The sequence below is a fragment of the Procambarus clarkii genome, chromosome 79, assembly GCF_040958095.1.
Source record: "Procambarus clarkii isolate CNS0578487 chromosome 79, FALCON_Pclarkii_2.0, whole genome shotgun sequence".
Lineage (NCBI taxonomy): Eukaryota > Metazoa > Arthropoda > Malacostraca > Decapoda > Cambaridae > Procambarus > Procambarus clarkii.
Window position 1 is genome coordinate 10,947,461 of NC_091228.1, and position 15,589 is coordinate 10,963,049.

Consider the following 15,589-nt stretch of genomic DNA (forward strand, 5'->3'; position numbering starts at 1 on the left):
TTGGATGTCGTGCTGGGTAACATTACACTCTTGGGGATCATCTCGGAACAACTCCTGATGTTCTTTGAAGATCTTGATGAGAGGTGCACTATGATTGTCCTGAAAATAATTGGGAAGATCAGTTAGGATTTCCGAATTGGAAAGCGCCGACTCCTTGTCAGTGCTTTCGGGAGGAGAAGCAGGGAAGGTCTCACTGTGGATGTATGGCTCTTTAAAGGAAGAGTAATATATCATGACAGTGGGAGGAGTACCGTTATATAGCTTCAGGAGGTTGACGTGGCACAACTGGGTCTTCCGCCGCCTATCTGGAGTCTCTAGAACGTAGTTGTGGTTGTTTCTGCACTCCTTGATGCGGTAGGGTCCTGAAAACCTGTTTTGTAAAGGAGAACCTGGGATAGGGAAATAAGCAAGTACGAAGTCTCCTGGTTTAAATTTCCTTACTTTGCTGGTCTGGTCATAATGAGTCTTCATCCTCTCCTGTGCTTTCAATAGATTATCTTGGGCAAAACTGTGGACCCTCTCTAGAATGTGTTGTAGGTTTTGAAGAAACTGGGGCACATTCTGATGCTCACTGAAGGTGGCATCACGTAGAGAGTCTTTGAAAGCTTTGAGAGGAGTACGGCACTTACGTCCGTAGAGCATCTCATAAGGAGGTACTCCTAGGGACTCATTGGGCAAACTTCTAAAGATACACATTATCAGGTCAATTTGCTTATCCCAATCCTTAGAGGTTTCATTACAAAACTTCTTCAGGAGTTCTTTAATAGTCTGATGACTACGCTCAAGAGAACCCTGTGAAGCAGGATGATAGGGGCTGGACAATACCTGTTTGATGTTGAACTCTTCCAGTGTCCTCTTGAAGAAATCACTGGTGAAGTTGGTGCCACAGTCGCTCTGAACCTCCCTTGGAAATCCATACTGGGTGAAGATCTTCAATAAGTGTTTCACAACCGTAGCAGCCGTAATATTCTTTACTGGAACTGCTATGGGGAATCTGGTAGTAGGACACAGGATGGTTAAGATATAGGCGTTCCCTGAACTGGTCCGAGGTAAAGGACCAACACAGTCTATAATAAGTCTGTGTAAAGGTTCCGCAGGCACCTGTATGGGAGTCAGTGGTGCTCTGGGAATAGAGATGTTCGGTTTACCTGCCATCTGACATGTATGACACTGTTTGACGCTATTTATCATACCTGGCCAGTAGTAGTCTTGACGGATTCCATGGTAGGTCTTGTTAAATCCGTAGTGGGAGAGTGCTCCGTGGGCCAGGTGTAGAATAGGGGCCGCAGGCTGGCAGGAATCACTAGTTGTTCGACGTTGGCCCAATCGTCCTCCTCCTTCAGTTTACTGGGTTGCTCTATCTGCGGTAGAGCAACTCGTTCTCTAGGAAGAACCCAGGAATACTGTCAGGTTGAGTCTCAGCCTGGAAAAATAATGGTGTCAAGGTAAGATCTTCCCTCTGTAACTTACGGAACTCCAACTTGGTCAGATTCGGGGGTAGTTTCTGAGGGTCTTGAGGGACAGCGGTAGCAGTAGAGTCAGCTGGCCTGTGGTCGTGCAGCTTGTGCACGGGTGGTCACTAAAACCGGAGGAGAAACTTCATCACTCTTGAACCTTTGCTGGAACATACTCAAAGATGGGATTATCCATTACAGAGGTACACACCTGGGGTTTGTCCATGACGATCAGGTTGGTCGGTTGCAGGTCTTCTGCCAAGTCGTTGCCCAGGAGAAGTTGCACTCCAGGCATGGGAAAAGGCTTTTCCCTGATGGCGACTTGGACTTCTCCGGTCACGAAGGGACAATCCAGGTGGACTCTGGCGAGAGGATAAGGAGTGGTAGCAGTGAGGTCAGTGATGAAGACAGTTTATGCGGTGTAGGCGATATTGGGCACAGCTGATTTCAAAATAATCGATTGAAGAGCCGCTGTGTCCCTCAAGATCTTCAGTTTGAAACGTCCCTCCGGATTTGAGCCGTTGGTAGAGACAGTTTCAGTATACAGGTGTTTACTGAAAAGAGAAAGATCATTAACATAAACACCAACATTCATCACAGGCTTACCGGACTTAGGAGGAGTCTATTTGGGTTTAGGTGATTCGGTATTTCCTTTGTATTGAGACTTACCACATTTATCTATGGTATGTCCATAGAGTCTACAATACTTACAGTACAATTACGAGCCAGCTTGTTCGGTACTCACTTTCTCGTAACTGTACCACGACTTCTTACTGGAAGATGGTCCTGGTGTCAGCCGATGGATGAGGCTGTAAGTGTCAGCCGACTTAGCACACTTTAGGTAGTCGGTTTCTTCTTTATCTGCTAAATATAGGCGGACAGGAGGCGGCACACGCCTCAAGAATTCTTCAACTAGCATGAGGTTGAGGAGTTCTGCAAAAGTAGAGACATGTGCTGCTTCCAGCCATTTCATAAAATATCTCCTTTTGGTATTAGCAAATTCGAGAAAGGTAGTGGTACTTGCCTTCAGGTGGTCACAGAATTTCCTTCGATAACTTTCAGTGAAGAGAAGGTAGGCGTCCAACACTGCTTGTTTCAGAGTCTGGTAGTCTTTCTCAGTCGCCAAAGTACTGAGTGTAACTGCAGCTCTACCTGTAAGATGTACTCTGAGAAGGGTGGCCCATTGGTCGGCAGGCCAATTAAGTTGATTAGCAAGGGTTTCAAAGGTGGTGAAAAAACACATCAACTTCTGTTTCTACGAATGGTGGCATTAACTTACTTGCATGTGATATATTGAAACTGACAGGAAGATTGGCGGTATCTTGCTGGCGTTGAGCGAGGTGTGTAGTTTCAACGCGAATTCTCGTTGACGACATTCCATAGCCAGAGGTTGCTTGTTGTTTGTCATGTTCGCGTTGCATCTCCAATTGGCGTTGTTTTGTTTCAAGCTGTATTCGTTCCCGCTCACGGAGTATTGCAATCTCACGTTCTTGTTCTTCTTTCCTCAAGGCAGCTTCTCGTTCCTTTTCTTCCTTTCGTATGGCAGCTGCTTCCTTTTGTTGCTCGAGGGCTTCTATTTGCATGGCAGCTGCTTCCCTTGCTGTTCGCGTTCGATCTTGGCCAGCTCTAGTTTGAGTTTCATCGATGCCAAATCAGTTTTATCTGCAATAAAGTAAGTTTCGTGAGTTTCAGAGTCTATCTTACCTTCCTCTAAGAGATGATCCAGTAACAGGTTATGTATTTCATTTTTGTTGGCTTGGTAGGGAACTTCTAGTTGATACTCATGTGCAAGAGTTTGTAATTCAGTCCTCTTGGCACGACTTAAAGTCCCTATTTCACCTGCTGGATCTGTACGGAAAGCTTGGAGACGAAACATGGTGAAATTAGCAAATAACGCACAACGAATATACTGCTGTGATATGGTGAATGTCAGAAACAGGACAACGTGGCAACTGGTACCTATCCTGTGGAATCGTTAGCAATTAATGTTAATTTCAAGATGATAAATGATTAATAAATCAAGGTCGCCGGAAATCTTGTACCCGGTACTCAATGTAAGAGGATAAGGGCAAGAAAATCCTACTAAACAAGCAAAACTGAGTTTCTAAAACAAATGAAACAGTTAATTGCCTCAAAAGTGAAATAGGTAGTCCAAGAATGTAGGCATACCTTGCCGAGTCTCTATAGGACATAAGCAAGTTTTTCCCACTGTAATTAATATGATACTTACAGAATTAGCGAACTTTTGTTCGCTAATTCTTGTAAGTAATTAATTAATTAAATTTAATTAATTAAATTAATTAATTTAATTAATTTAATTAATTAAGAATTTAATTAATTAAATTCTTTTGTTCGTTGCAAGGTGTCAAGTGGTGACGAGAACTGCTGCTGAGGTCCCAATTCAGCAACTAAAGTTCGTGCTAGAGGAACTATGGCCCTCTTTATCCTCCTACTGTCAGATTGCAGAAGATTAGGTGCTCTTGACCCGGGGACAGACCACAGTACCAATATGGTGATCTGCCAAAAATATGAGAAATATCCTAGGGACAAAAGATGGTAAACACGAGTAATAACACGGAAGGAGAGATTGACCAATTAAGAGAATGACTGAGGCCTACAGTCACCACATAATCCAAAGTTGTCTCACCTTCACCATATGCTACTCTCGGAATGCACAATACACACAGCACCATATGAAAATAAAATTGAGTATTGAAAATAGTGAAAAGCTACTTTACCAAAGCCAAATACGCTTACCACAAATTTACAATTTGGCACCAGTACCTGAGAGAAGCTCCCGGACAGGCCCCCACGTAATGTGACGGTAAAGCGTTGGTGTTCGGCTGTTTCAAAAGCTGGGGCAGGGCCTCGTCACATCACAAAAAAAAAGAGAAAAGTTTGTCCTTTCGTCTGTGGTAAGGTCATGGAAGACACACAAAACACAAGTATATAAACAATGAAATATTAATTACTCTAGAAAACAAGATATGAATAAAGGCAATCTCATAAAATTCAACACTGGTCAACAAACAAAATAACATGAATAATAACTGGCAATGAAAAGTTACTCTAAGACCAGAATGCAAAATAGTGATGGCAATATAAATTAATATGTGCGGTGCTGGAATACTGGCTTCAAGCTGCCACCTCCCTTAGTACACGAAAGCCAAGGCTTAGTCTACTAGCAAGAGATGTCAACTCCAAGGAGCACAAAGATATTCTGACGTGTACGGCGTGCTGCTTCCCAGACGTCGACTCTCGGTGGTGGTGAGTGTAGGTGCGGCGAGGACACCAGCCAATCAGCAACAGGCAGGCGGAGGATAAGCAGTTTGCTGGTTACGGCGGCTGTAACAGGTGTCGGGGGTGTGCATGGTACGATTTGCTTCCTGGGCAAAACGTTTGGCGATACTGGTGGACGTATCTTTTATATATTATCTTGTACTTTACGACGTAATGATGTAGGGAAGAGCAGGCTCAATCTCTTTTGAAAGAGATTATCGTCACAATATATATATATATATATATATATATATATATATATATATATATATATATATATATATATATATATATATATATATATATATATATATGTCGTACCTAGTAGCCAGAACGCACTTCTCAGCCTACTATGCAAGGCCCGATTTGCCTAATAAGCCAAGTTTCCTGAATTAATATATTTTCTAGATTTTTTTTCTTATGAAATGATAAAGCTACCCATTTCATTATGTATGAGGTCAACTTTTTTTTATTGGAGATAAAATTAACGTAGATATATGACCGAAATTAACCAACCCTACCTAACCTAACCTAATCTATCTTTATAGGTTAGGTTAGGTTAGGTAGCCAAAAAAGTTAGGTTAGGTTAGGTTAGGTCGTCGAATAAACATTAATTCATGAAAACTTGGCTTATTAGGCAAATCGGGCCTTGCATAGTAGGCTGAGAAGTGCGCTCTGGCTACTAGGTACGACATATATATATATATATATATATATATATATATATATATATATATATATATATATATATATATACATATATATATATATATATATATATATATATATATGTATATATATATATATATATATATATATATATTGCAATGTATATATTGCAGGGAATATTTTGCAGGGTTTATATATTGCAAGGTATTTATTGCTGGGTATGTACCCTTTATTGCAGGGTATTTATTGCAGAGTATATATTGCAGGGTATGGGTATTTATTGCAGGGTATATATTGCAGGGTATATATTGCAGGGTATTTATTGCAACGTATATTGTGCAGGGTATGTACCCTATATTGCAGGGTATATATTGCAAGGTATATATTGCTGGGTATATGTATATTGCAGGGAATATACTGAAGGATATATATAAATGGTAGAAATATGTGTAGTGCACTAATGGTGGTCACTGATGTCCGTGCAAAACGACATCACGCTATGCACGTGTCCATGAGAGCCTCCTGGTGCGTGTCTGTTTACTGTTGTGCACGTGTTCGTGAGAGCCTCGTGGTGCGTGTTTGTTTACTGTTGTGCACGTGTCCGTGAGAGCCTCCTGGTGCGTGTCTGTTTACTGTTGTGCACGTGTTCGTGAGAGCCTCCTGGTGCGTGACTGTTTACTGTTGTGCACGTGTCCGTGAGAGCCTCCTGGTGCGTGTCTAACCTGTTATGGTTGTTTACAGCTACACCTTCGGACAACCGGTTAAGGGCAACCTGTCACTGACTCTGGACACCAACCAGAGAAGGAAGTGCAAGGTGGACGTCACCAACAACGTTACGGTGAGTACCTCAGTGTTACGGTGAGTACCTCAGTGTTACTGTGAGTACCTCAGTGTTACCGTGAGTACCTCAGTGTTACTGTGAGTACCTCAGTGTTACTGTGAGTACCTCAGTGTTACGCTGAGTACCTCAATGTTACTGTGAGTACCTCAGTGTTACTGTGAGTACCTCAGTGTTATGGTGAGTACCTCAGTATTACTGTGAGTACCTCAGTGTTACCGTGAGTACCTCAGTGTTACTGTGAGTACCTCAGTGTTACTGTGAGTACCTCAGTGTTACCGTGAGTACCTCAGTGTTACTGTGAGTACCTCAGTGTTACTGTGAGTACCCTCAGTGTTACTGTGAGTACCTCAGTGTTACGGTGAGTACCTCAGTGTTACGGTGAGTACCTCAGTGTTACTGTGAGTACCTCAGTGTTACGGTGAGTACCTCAGTGTTACGGTGAGTACCTCAGTGTTACTGTGAGTACCTCAGTGTTACTGTGAGTACCTCAGTGTTACTGTGAGTACCTAAGTGTTACTGTGAGTACCTCAGTGTTACCGTGAGTACCTCAGTGTTACTGTGAGTACCTCAGTGTTACCGTGAGTACCTCAGTGTTACTGTGAGTACCTCAGTGTTACCGTGAGTAGTGGGGATGGCAACGCACAGAACATTTTTTTCTGGGGAAAAAAATGTTCTGTGTGAGCAATGGTTTTCAGGTCCAAGGGAAAAAATCACGCATGTGAGCCATGGTTTTCAGGTCCAAAATCACGCGTGTGAGCCATGCTTTTCAGGTTCCAATATCCCGCGTGTGAGCCAGGGTTTTTCAGGTAAATTTTGTCAGACACAGATTTTAGAAGTTGGTAAAGTTCTTATAATGAAAATAATTTCCGAGACTTAGAAGTTTGTTAAGTTCTTATGGGAGAAATTCAAATTCGTGTTTATGAGCCAGGGTTTTCAGGTAAATTTTGTCAGTCACAGATTTTAGAAGTTGTTAAAAGTTCTTATAATGAAAAATAATGTCATACGATAATGTCCCTCCCCCCCTTACCTCACAATCTGTGGCCCGCCTGTGTTTACTTTAAGACCGTCAGCCAGACGCCGCATGCAGGTTACCTCTTATCTTATCTTATCTTCTCCAATAATATCTGGACCGTCCCCTCTCTCTCTCTCTCTCTCTCTCTCTCTCATCTCTCTCTCTCTCTCTCTCTCTCTCTCTCTCTCTCTCTCTCTCTCTCTCTCTCTCTTTCTCTCCTCTCTCTCTCTCTCTCTCTCTCTCTCTCTCTCTCTCTCTCTCCTCCTCTCTCTCTCTTTCTCTCTCTCTCTCTCTCTCTCTCTCTCTCTCTCTCTCTCTCTCTCTCTTCTCTCTCTCTCCTCTCTCTCTCTCTCTCTCTCTCTCTCTCTTCCTATTTTCCTTACAGTATTTCAGAGTTTCAAATAATCATAGAAGTCTATTTATATGTTTATGACCGAATTTGTAAAAAAGACCATTTTCAGAGAATATCTGTCTTAGATGTTTTGTTAAGGAAAACAGACAACTTGGCCATAACATTTAGTTTTATATCCATTTATGCTATTTCACCTGTAAAGACCAAAATTGAATAGAGCCCCGTTATAGACAGAATTTCGTCAGAGACCATTTTATACCTAAAAATGAACAGAGTCCACTTTGTGAGCAAAATTAGTCAGAGACAGTTTTAAGCTCAAATTTCATCAGAGTCCTGTAATCTGTGAAAATTTGACAGAGTCCATTTTATACTCAATTTTCGTCAGGGTCCAGTTTATGCTCAAATTCGCCAGAGTCTACTTTGAGAGCAAAAATCATCAGAGACCATTTCTTGATCGAAATTAATCAGAGTCCAATTGAAGACCCAAATTTGACAGAGACCACATTTTCGCTACTAGCAGTCCAATCCCCCTGAAATTTTAAACAGTCATATTTCAGTCGTAGTAAATAAGATCAAGTCAGTTACTGAGCTCCAGCTCTCGTCCCCCACCCTACTCCACCCTCAAGTCTTTGTTAATATCCTATCAATTCCCCTGAAATTTTTACCCTCTGTATTTCAGACATAGTAAATATGATGTAAACAATTATAAAACTCTAGTTCTTGTCCTCCGTCCAAGTTCACTCCTGTAAATTCATTACTATCAGTCCAAATCCCCCTGAGATTTAAACACCCAACTACATTTTCAGACATAGTAAATAAAAACCAGTTCAGTTATCAAGTTTCAACTCGTGTCCCCCAGCTTAGTTCATTTTGTACAAGTTCTTTATTTTCCAACTAAATCACCCTGAGATTTAAGATCACCTTATTTCTAACATAGTAAAATTAATCTGGACATTAACCAAGCTCCATTTCCTCTGTCTTAGATCATCGAACATAAATATATCCGATCAAGTCCCTCTCCAGCCTAACTCTTTATCAGAGTAGTCACAAAACCCCAACCTGTGTAATTATCTTTCTTCCCCAACGTATCCAAACCTTCAATAATCATCATACTGTATTTGCATATTTTCTCTATATTCAGCTGTGTTCTTCACATTTTTTCCATGTTTTCTGTGTTCATTCCATGTTCTACAAATGTTCACAGCATGCTCAGTTCAAATTTTTTTCTACCATTTTCCCCGTATGTTCACTATGTTCTTTGTCATGTTTTCATGTACATCATATGTTCTCTGTATAACTTTTATACTCAATATTCATGTTCTCAATGTTCTTAGCTTGTTCTTCACATGTTCAGTGTTCATTCTTGTATTACCTATGTTCCTTATCATGTCTTCAAATTCTCTATAAGTTCATATTCTCTGCATGTTCACTCTATTCATCAACTTTTTCTTACATGTTTTTCTGTGTTCACCGTATGTTCACTGTGTTCATTCCCCTCTAAACCTCAATTTTTTTTATGTTCTTTGTTTCTTTAAACCAATTTGTTTCTTCCATTCACTAACTAGTTCTTTGTCAAATAATATTATACTGCAATACAGTTCCCTCAACAATTTTAGTCATCAAGTTTTTATTTGCAAAACTATGTCAAAGTAATTCTCGTAGTCAACTTAATAGTTCTACCAACCCTGTTCTTAAACAAATCTACACTTTATTCAGTTCCAAATTTACAAAGACAAACCTTTCTTGTAACGTTCCTTAACTAAAAATCTTTCGCCAATCAACTAAAACATAGTCACTTTCGTCATTTCTCAACTAAACTTATTATCCAATCAACCAAAAAAATAGTCAGGATTAATCTCATTCAACACCGTTCTTAACTAAAACAACCTTTCTCTTAGCTAAAAATTGTCTAAGGAATCTTTCCAACACTGTTCATAACTAACTTTATCCATCGTCATTCAACTAAAAATAGTCTTGTTCACCATTTCGTAACAGCCATTATGTTTTCGTCAAGTAAGAAAAAATAACCAAAGATATCTTTCATCGCTGTTCTTAACTGACATTATACTTTGGGGAGCACAGAAAAAGTCATGTTCATCATGTTTGTTTCAACTAAAAGTATTCATCAGTCAACTAAAAAAATTAGTTACTTCATCATGTTTCCCTGTCATTTCTTAACTGAAATATCACTTCTCTCATCTGAAAAATAGTCATGTGTAGCCTCTTTCCAACACTGTTCTTAACTAAGGTATCCTTTCACTTCGCTAAAATAGTCATATTCATCATTGTTCCTAACTAAAATTATGTGTCGATAAGTAAGAAATATAGTCAAAGATATCTATCATCGTCGTTCTTAACTGACATTTATACTTTGTGGAGCAATAAAATAGTCACTGCCATCATATTTTTTTCTTGTCTTTCCTCAACTAAAATAGTCAAATGTAACTTTTCAACACTTTCGTAACTAAAATTATATGTCGCTAAGTAAGAAAAATAGTCAAATGTAACTTTTTTCAGCACTTTCGTAAAAATTATATGTCATTAAGTAAGAAAAATAGTCAAAGGTGCTCTCCGTAACACCAAAGTTACTCTTCGAGAAATCAAAGTCACTCCTCAATACATCAAGGACTTACTCAAAGACATCCTTTGAGACATCAAAAACATCCTTTAAGACTTCAAAGACACCTCTCAAGGCATCAAAGACACTCTCAAACACACCAAAAGGCACTCTTCGAGATATCAAAGTTATTCTTTGAAACATAAAAGTTGCTCTGTAAGATATCTTCGTTCATCAAACTTATTCTCAGAGATATCTAAAGTTATTCTCAGAACAATCAAAACTTATTCTAAGACAACAAAAGTTATTCTCAGAGCTACCCAAAGCTATTCTCAGAGCTACCCAAAGCTATTCTCAGAGTCATCAAAGCTATTCTCAGAGTCATCAAAGTTGCTCCAAAAGACGTTAAAAATTAATCTCAGTCATCAAACTTGTTCTCAAAGTCATCAAAGTTAATCTTAGAGTTATCAAAGGTATTCTCTAACTCACTTTTGTTCATCAAAGTTGATCTCAGAGTTAACAAAGGTAATCTCTAACTCACTCTCGTTCATCAAAGACATTCTCAAAGTCATCAAAGTTATTCTTTAAGTCACCTTCGTTCATTAGAGAAACTTTCCAATCCATATTCGTTGACCAAAGTTATTCTCAGAGTCATCAAAGTGATCTCTAATTCACCTTCGTTCTCCAAAAGTTGTTCTCTAAGACACTTTCGTTCATCAAAGAAACTCTCCTTCTTCCATCATGTTATTCTTTAAGACATCTTCAGTCATAAAATTTCTCTCCAAAATGTAACTAGTTCAGCTTTTCATACCAAACCTGCACTTCTGTTAAAATATATTTTCTTAGTCGCTTTACCCTAAAACTGTTCTCTGAACTACACTGTTCAAACCTACGTAACCTATCGTCTCCACCCAATGTTACTTACCTAACTTAACCTGCATAACCTAACTTTACCTATCCTAACATAACTTACCTTACCTTACCTATCTTACCTAACTTTACCTATCCTAACATAACTTACCTTACCTTACCTATCTTACCTAACTTTACCTATCCTAACATAACTTGCCTTACCTTACCTATCATACCTAACTTACCTAACCTAACCTAACTTATCCTGCTTAACCTAACTTACCTACATTTGCCTAACTTATCCTGCTTAACCTAACTTACCTACATTTACCTAACTTAACCTACCCTAATTTAACTTACCTAACTTAACCTAACTTATCCTGCTTAACCTAACTTACCTACATTACCTAACTTAACCTGCATAACCTAACCTGCATAACCTAACCTGCTTAATTTAACTTACCTTACCTATCTTACCTAACTTACCTGACTTAACCTAACTTATCCTGCTTAACCTAACTTACCTACATTTACCTAACTTAACCTGATTAACCTAACTTACCTACATATACCTAACTTATCCTGCTTAACCTAACTTTACCTACCCTAATTTAACTTACCTAACTTAACCTAACTTATCCTGCTTAACCTAACTTACCTACATTACCTAACTTAACCTGCTTAACCTAACTTACATAAATTAACCTAACTTATGCTGCTTAACCTAACTTATGCTGCTTAACCTAACTTATGCTGCTTAACCTAACTTACCTTACCTTACCTAACTTAACCTGTTTAACCTAACTTACATAACTTAACCTAACTTAACTTACAAAACTTATCTTACCTATCCTAACCTAACCTAACTTGCTTTACCTAACTTAATCTTACATTCCCAAACTGATGTATCCTAACTTATCTAGTCCAACCAGACATGATCTAACTTACATAATTATTCCTGCTTGTCTTTTGTGTTTCGTCAATCATTGTCTCATATTCATTTACTCATTTCAAGGGTTAATTTCTCAAATGGACATTTTTGCATTTCAAGTGTTATTTGATTAAGATTGGGTGTTTAACCATTTCAAAGGATTTTTGTTATATATGGGAATTTAGTCGTTTCAAGGGCTAATTTCTCAAATGGTCATTTTTGCAGATCAAAGGTTATTTGTTAAAGTTCATAAAGTTGCTCATAAGTTGTATTTATTATGTTTGTTATAATTTATTCTTATTCCCCAACCCCTTAACCTAACCTCTTGTAATCTTAGTGTATTTAGTAGGTTCTATCATATGTTCTTATTCCCCAACCCTTTAACCTAACCTTTCAGATGTAGTTTATTGTGTTTTTGACGTATTTGTTGAATATATTATCCTTTTTCATAACCTTTCAGATGTAGTTTTGTTTCTCCTTTGTATATTTTTACCCAAACCCACCATCCCACTTAACCTTCTTTCCTTCTTTTACTTTGTTTTCACATATAGGTTCATTCTTTATCTTAGTAATAATAAAATTACAATAGTAAAGAATCAGATCTACTAAGACTTGAAATTGAGAAAAAACAAGAGAGCAAGGGACTGAGAGCATAAAAAGAGGAGAAAAGAGTAAGAGAGGGGTGGGGGGGAGGAAGAGCATGGGAGCACTAAGACTTGAATTTGAGAAAAAAGAAAACCTAAGTGAATGAGAGTGAGGGTGAGAGAATGGGAGCATTAAGATTTGAATTTGAGAAACAAGAGAGCATTTGAGCAAATGAGTGAGAGAGGGGGAGGAAGAGAAAGAATAAGGGAGAGAGATAGAAAGGGGGTGTTAGAAGGAGTAGGAGAAACAAAGTAAAAGAAGGAAAGAAGGTTATGTGGGATGGTGGGTTTGGGTAAAAATATACAAAGGAGAAACAAAACTACATCTGAAAGGTTATGAAAAAGGATAATATATTCAACAAATACGTCAAAAACACAATAAACTACATCTGAAAGGTTAGGTTAAAGGGTTGGGGAATAAGAACATATGATAGAACCTACTAAATACACTAAGATTACAAGAGGTTAGGTTAAGGGGTTGGGGAATAAGAATAAATTATAACAAACATAATAAATACAACTTATGAGTAACTTGATGAACTTTAACAAATAACCCTTGATCTGCAAAAATGACCATTTGAGAAATTAACCCTTGAAACGACTAAATTCCCATATATAATAAAAATCCTTTGAAATGGTTAAACACCCAATCTTAATCAAATAACACTTGATATGCAAAAATGTCCATTTGAGAAATTAACCCTTGAAATGAGTAAATGAATGAGACAATGATTGACGAAACACAAAAGACAAGCAGGAATAATTATGTAAGTTAGATCATGTCTGGTTGGACTAGATAAGTTAGGATACATCAGTTTGGGAATGTAAGATTAAGTTAGGTAAAGCAAGTTAGGTTAGGTTAGGATAGGTAAGATAAGTTACGTAAGTTAAGTTAGGTTAAGTTATGCAAGTTAGGTTAAGCAGGTTAAGTTAGGTAAGGTAAGGTAAGTTAGGTTAAGCAGCATAAGTTAGGTTAAATTATGTAAGTTAGGTTAGCAGGTTAAGTTAGGTAATGTAGGTAAGTTAGGTTAAGCAGGATAAGTTAGGTTAAGTTAGGTAAGTTAAGTTAGGGTAGGTAAAGTTAGGTTAAGCTGGTTAAGTTAGGTAAATGTAGGTAAGTTAGGTTAAGCAGGATAAGTTAGGTAAGTTAAGTTAGGATAGGTAAAGTTAGGTTAAGCAGGTTAAGTTAGGTAAATGTAGGTAAGTTAGGTTAAGCAGGATAAGTTAGGTAAATGTAGGTAAGTTAGGTTAAGCAGGATAAGTTAGGTTAGGTTAGGTAAGTTAGGTATGATAGGTAAGGTAAGGTAAGTTATGTTAGGATAGGTAAAGTTAGGTAAGATAGGTAAGGTAAGGTAAGTTATGTTAGGATAGGTAAAGTTAGGTAAGATAGGTAAGGTAAGGTAAGTTATGTTAGGATAGGTAAAGTTAGGTTAAGTTAGGTAAGATAAGTAAAGTTAGGTAAGTTAAGTTAGGATAGGTAAAGTTAGGTAAGATAGGTAAGGTAAGGTAAGTTATGTTAGGATAGGTAAAGTTAGGTTATGCAGGTTAAGTTAGGTAAGTAACATTGGGGTGGAGAGGATAGGTTACGTAGGTTTGAACAGTGTAGTTCAGAGAACAGTTTTAGGGTAAAGCGACTAAGAAAATATATTTTAACAGAAGTGCATATTTGGTATGAAAAGCTGAACTAGTTACATTTTGGAGAGAAATTTTATGACTGAAGATGTCTTAAAGAATAACATGATGGAAGAAGGAGAGTTTCTTTGATGAACGAAGGTGTCTTACAGAACAACTTTTGGAGAACGAAGGTGAATTAGAGATCACTTTGATGACTCTGAGAATAACTTTGGTCAACGAATATGGATTGGAAAGTTTGTCTAATGAATGAAGGTGACTTAAAGAATAACTTTGATGACTTTGAGAATGTCTTTGATGAACGAGAGTGAGTTAGAGATTACCTTTGTTAACTCTGAGATAAACTTTGATGAACAAATGTGAGTTAGAGAATACCTTTGATAACTCTAAGATTAACTTTGATGACTTTGAGAACAAGTTTGATGACTGAGATTAATTTTTAACGTCTTTTGGAACAACTTTGATGACTCTGAGAATAGCTTTGATGACTCTGAGAATAGCTTTGGGTAGCTCTGAGAATAACTTTTGTTGTCTTAGAATAACTTTTGATTGTTCTGAGAATAACTTTAGATATCTCTGAGAATAAGTTTGATGAACGAAGATATCTTACAGAGCAACTTTTATGTTTCGAAGAATAACTTTGATATCTCGAAGAGTGCCTTTTGGTGTGTTTGAGAGTGTCTTTGATGCCTTGAGAGGTGTCTTTGAAGTCTTAAAGGATGTTTTTGATGTCTCAAAGGATGTCTTTGAGTAAGTCCTTGATGTATTGAGGAGTGTCTTTGATTTCTCGAAGAGTAACTTTGGTGTTACGGAGAGCACCTTTGACTATTTTTCTTACTTAACGACATATAATTTTTACGAAAGTGCTGAAAAAAGTTACATTTGACTATTTTTCTTATTTAGCGACATATAATTTTAGTTACGAAAGTGTTGAAAAGTTACATTTGACTATTTTAGTTGAGGAAAGACAAGAAAAAAATATGATGGCAGTGACTATTTTAGTGCTCCATAAAGTATAAATGTCAGTTAAGAACGACGATGATAGATATCTTTGACTATATTTCTTACTTATCGACACATAATTTTAGTTAGGAACAATGATGAATATGACTATTTTAGCGAAGTGAAAGGATACCTTAGTTAAGAACAGTGTTGGAAAGAGGCTACACATGACTATTTTTCAGATGAGAGAAGTGATATTTCAGTTAAGAAATGACAGGGAAACATGATGAAGTAACTATTTTTTTTAGTTGACTGATGAATACTTTTAGTTGAAACAAACATGATGAACATGACTTTTTCTGTGCTCCCCAAAGTATAATGTCAGTTAAGAACAGCGATGAAAGATATCTTTGGTTATTTTTTC

General features: G+C 37.7%; 1 protein-coding gene across 1 annotated transcript in view; it reads left to right on the forward strand.

Annotated features, from left to right (window-relative positions):
- LOC123748322 (alpha-2-macroglobulin-like) overlaps positions 1-15,589 on the forward strand; it is a 289,251-nt gene that overhangs the window by 125,141 nt on the left and 148,521 nt on the right. Inside the window, exon 6 of the mRNA XM_069314664.1 lies at positions 6,144-6,240. Within this exon, the coding sequence (XP_069170765.1) occupies positions 6,144-6,240 (97 nt within the window). The remainder of the gene's footprint in view (positions 1-6,143; positions 6,241-15,589) is intronic.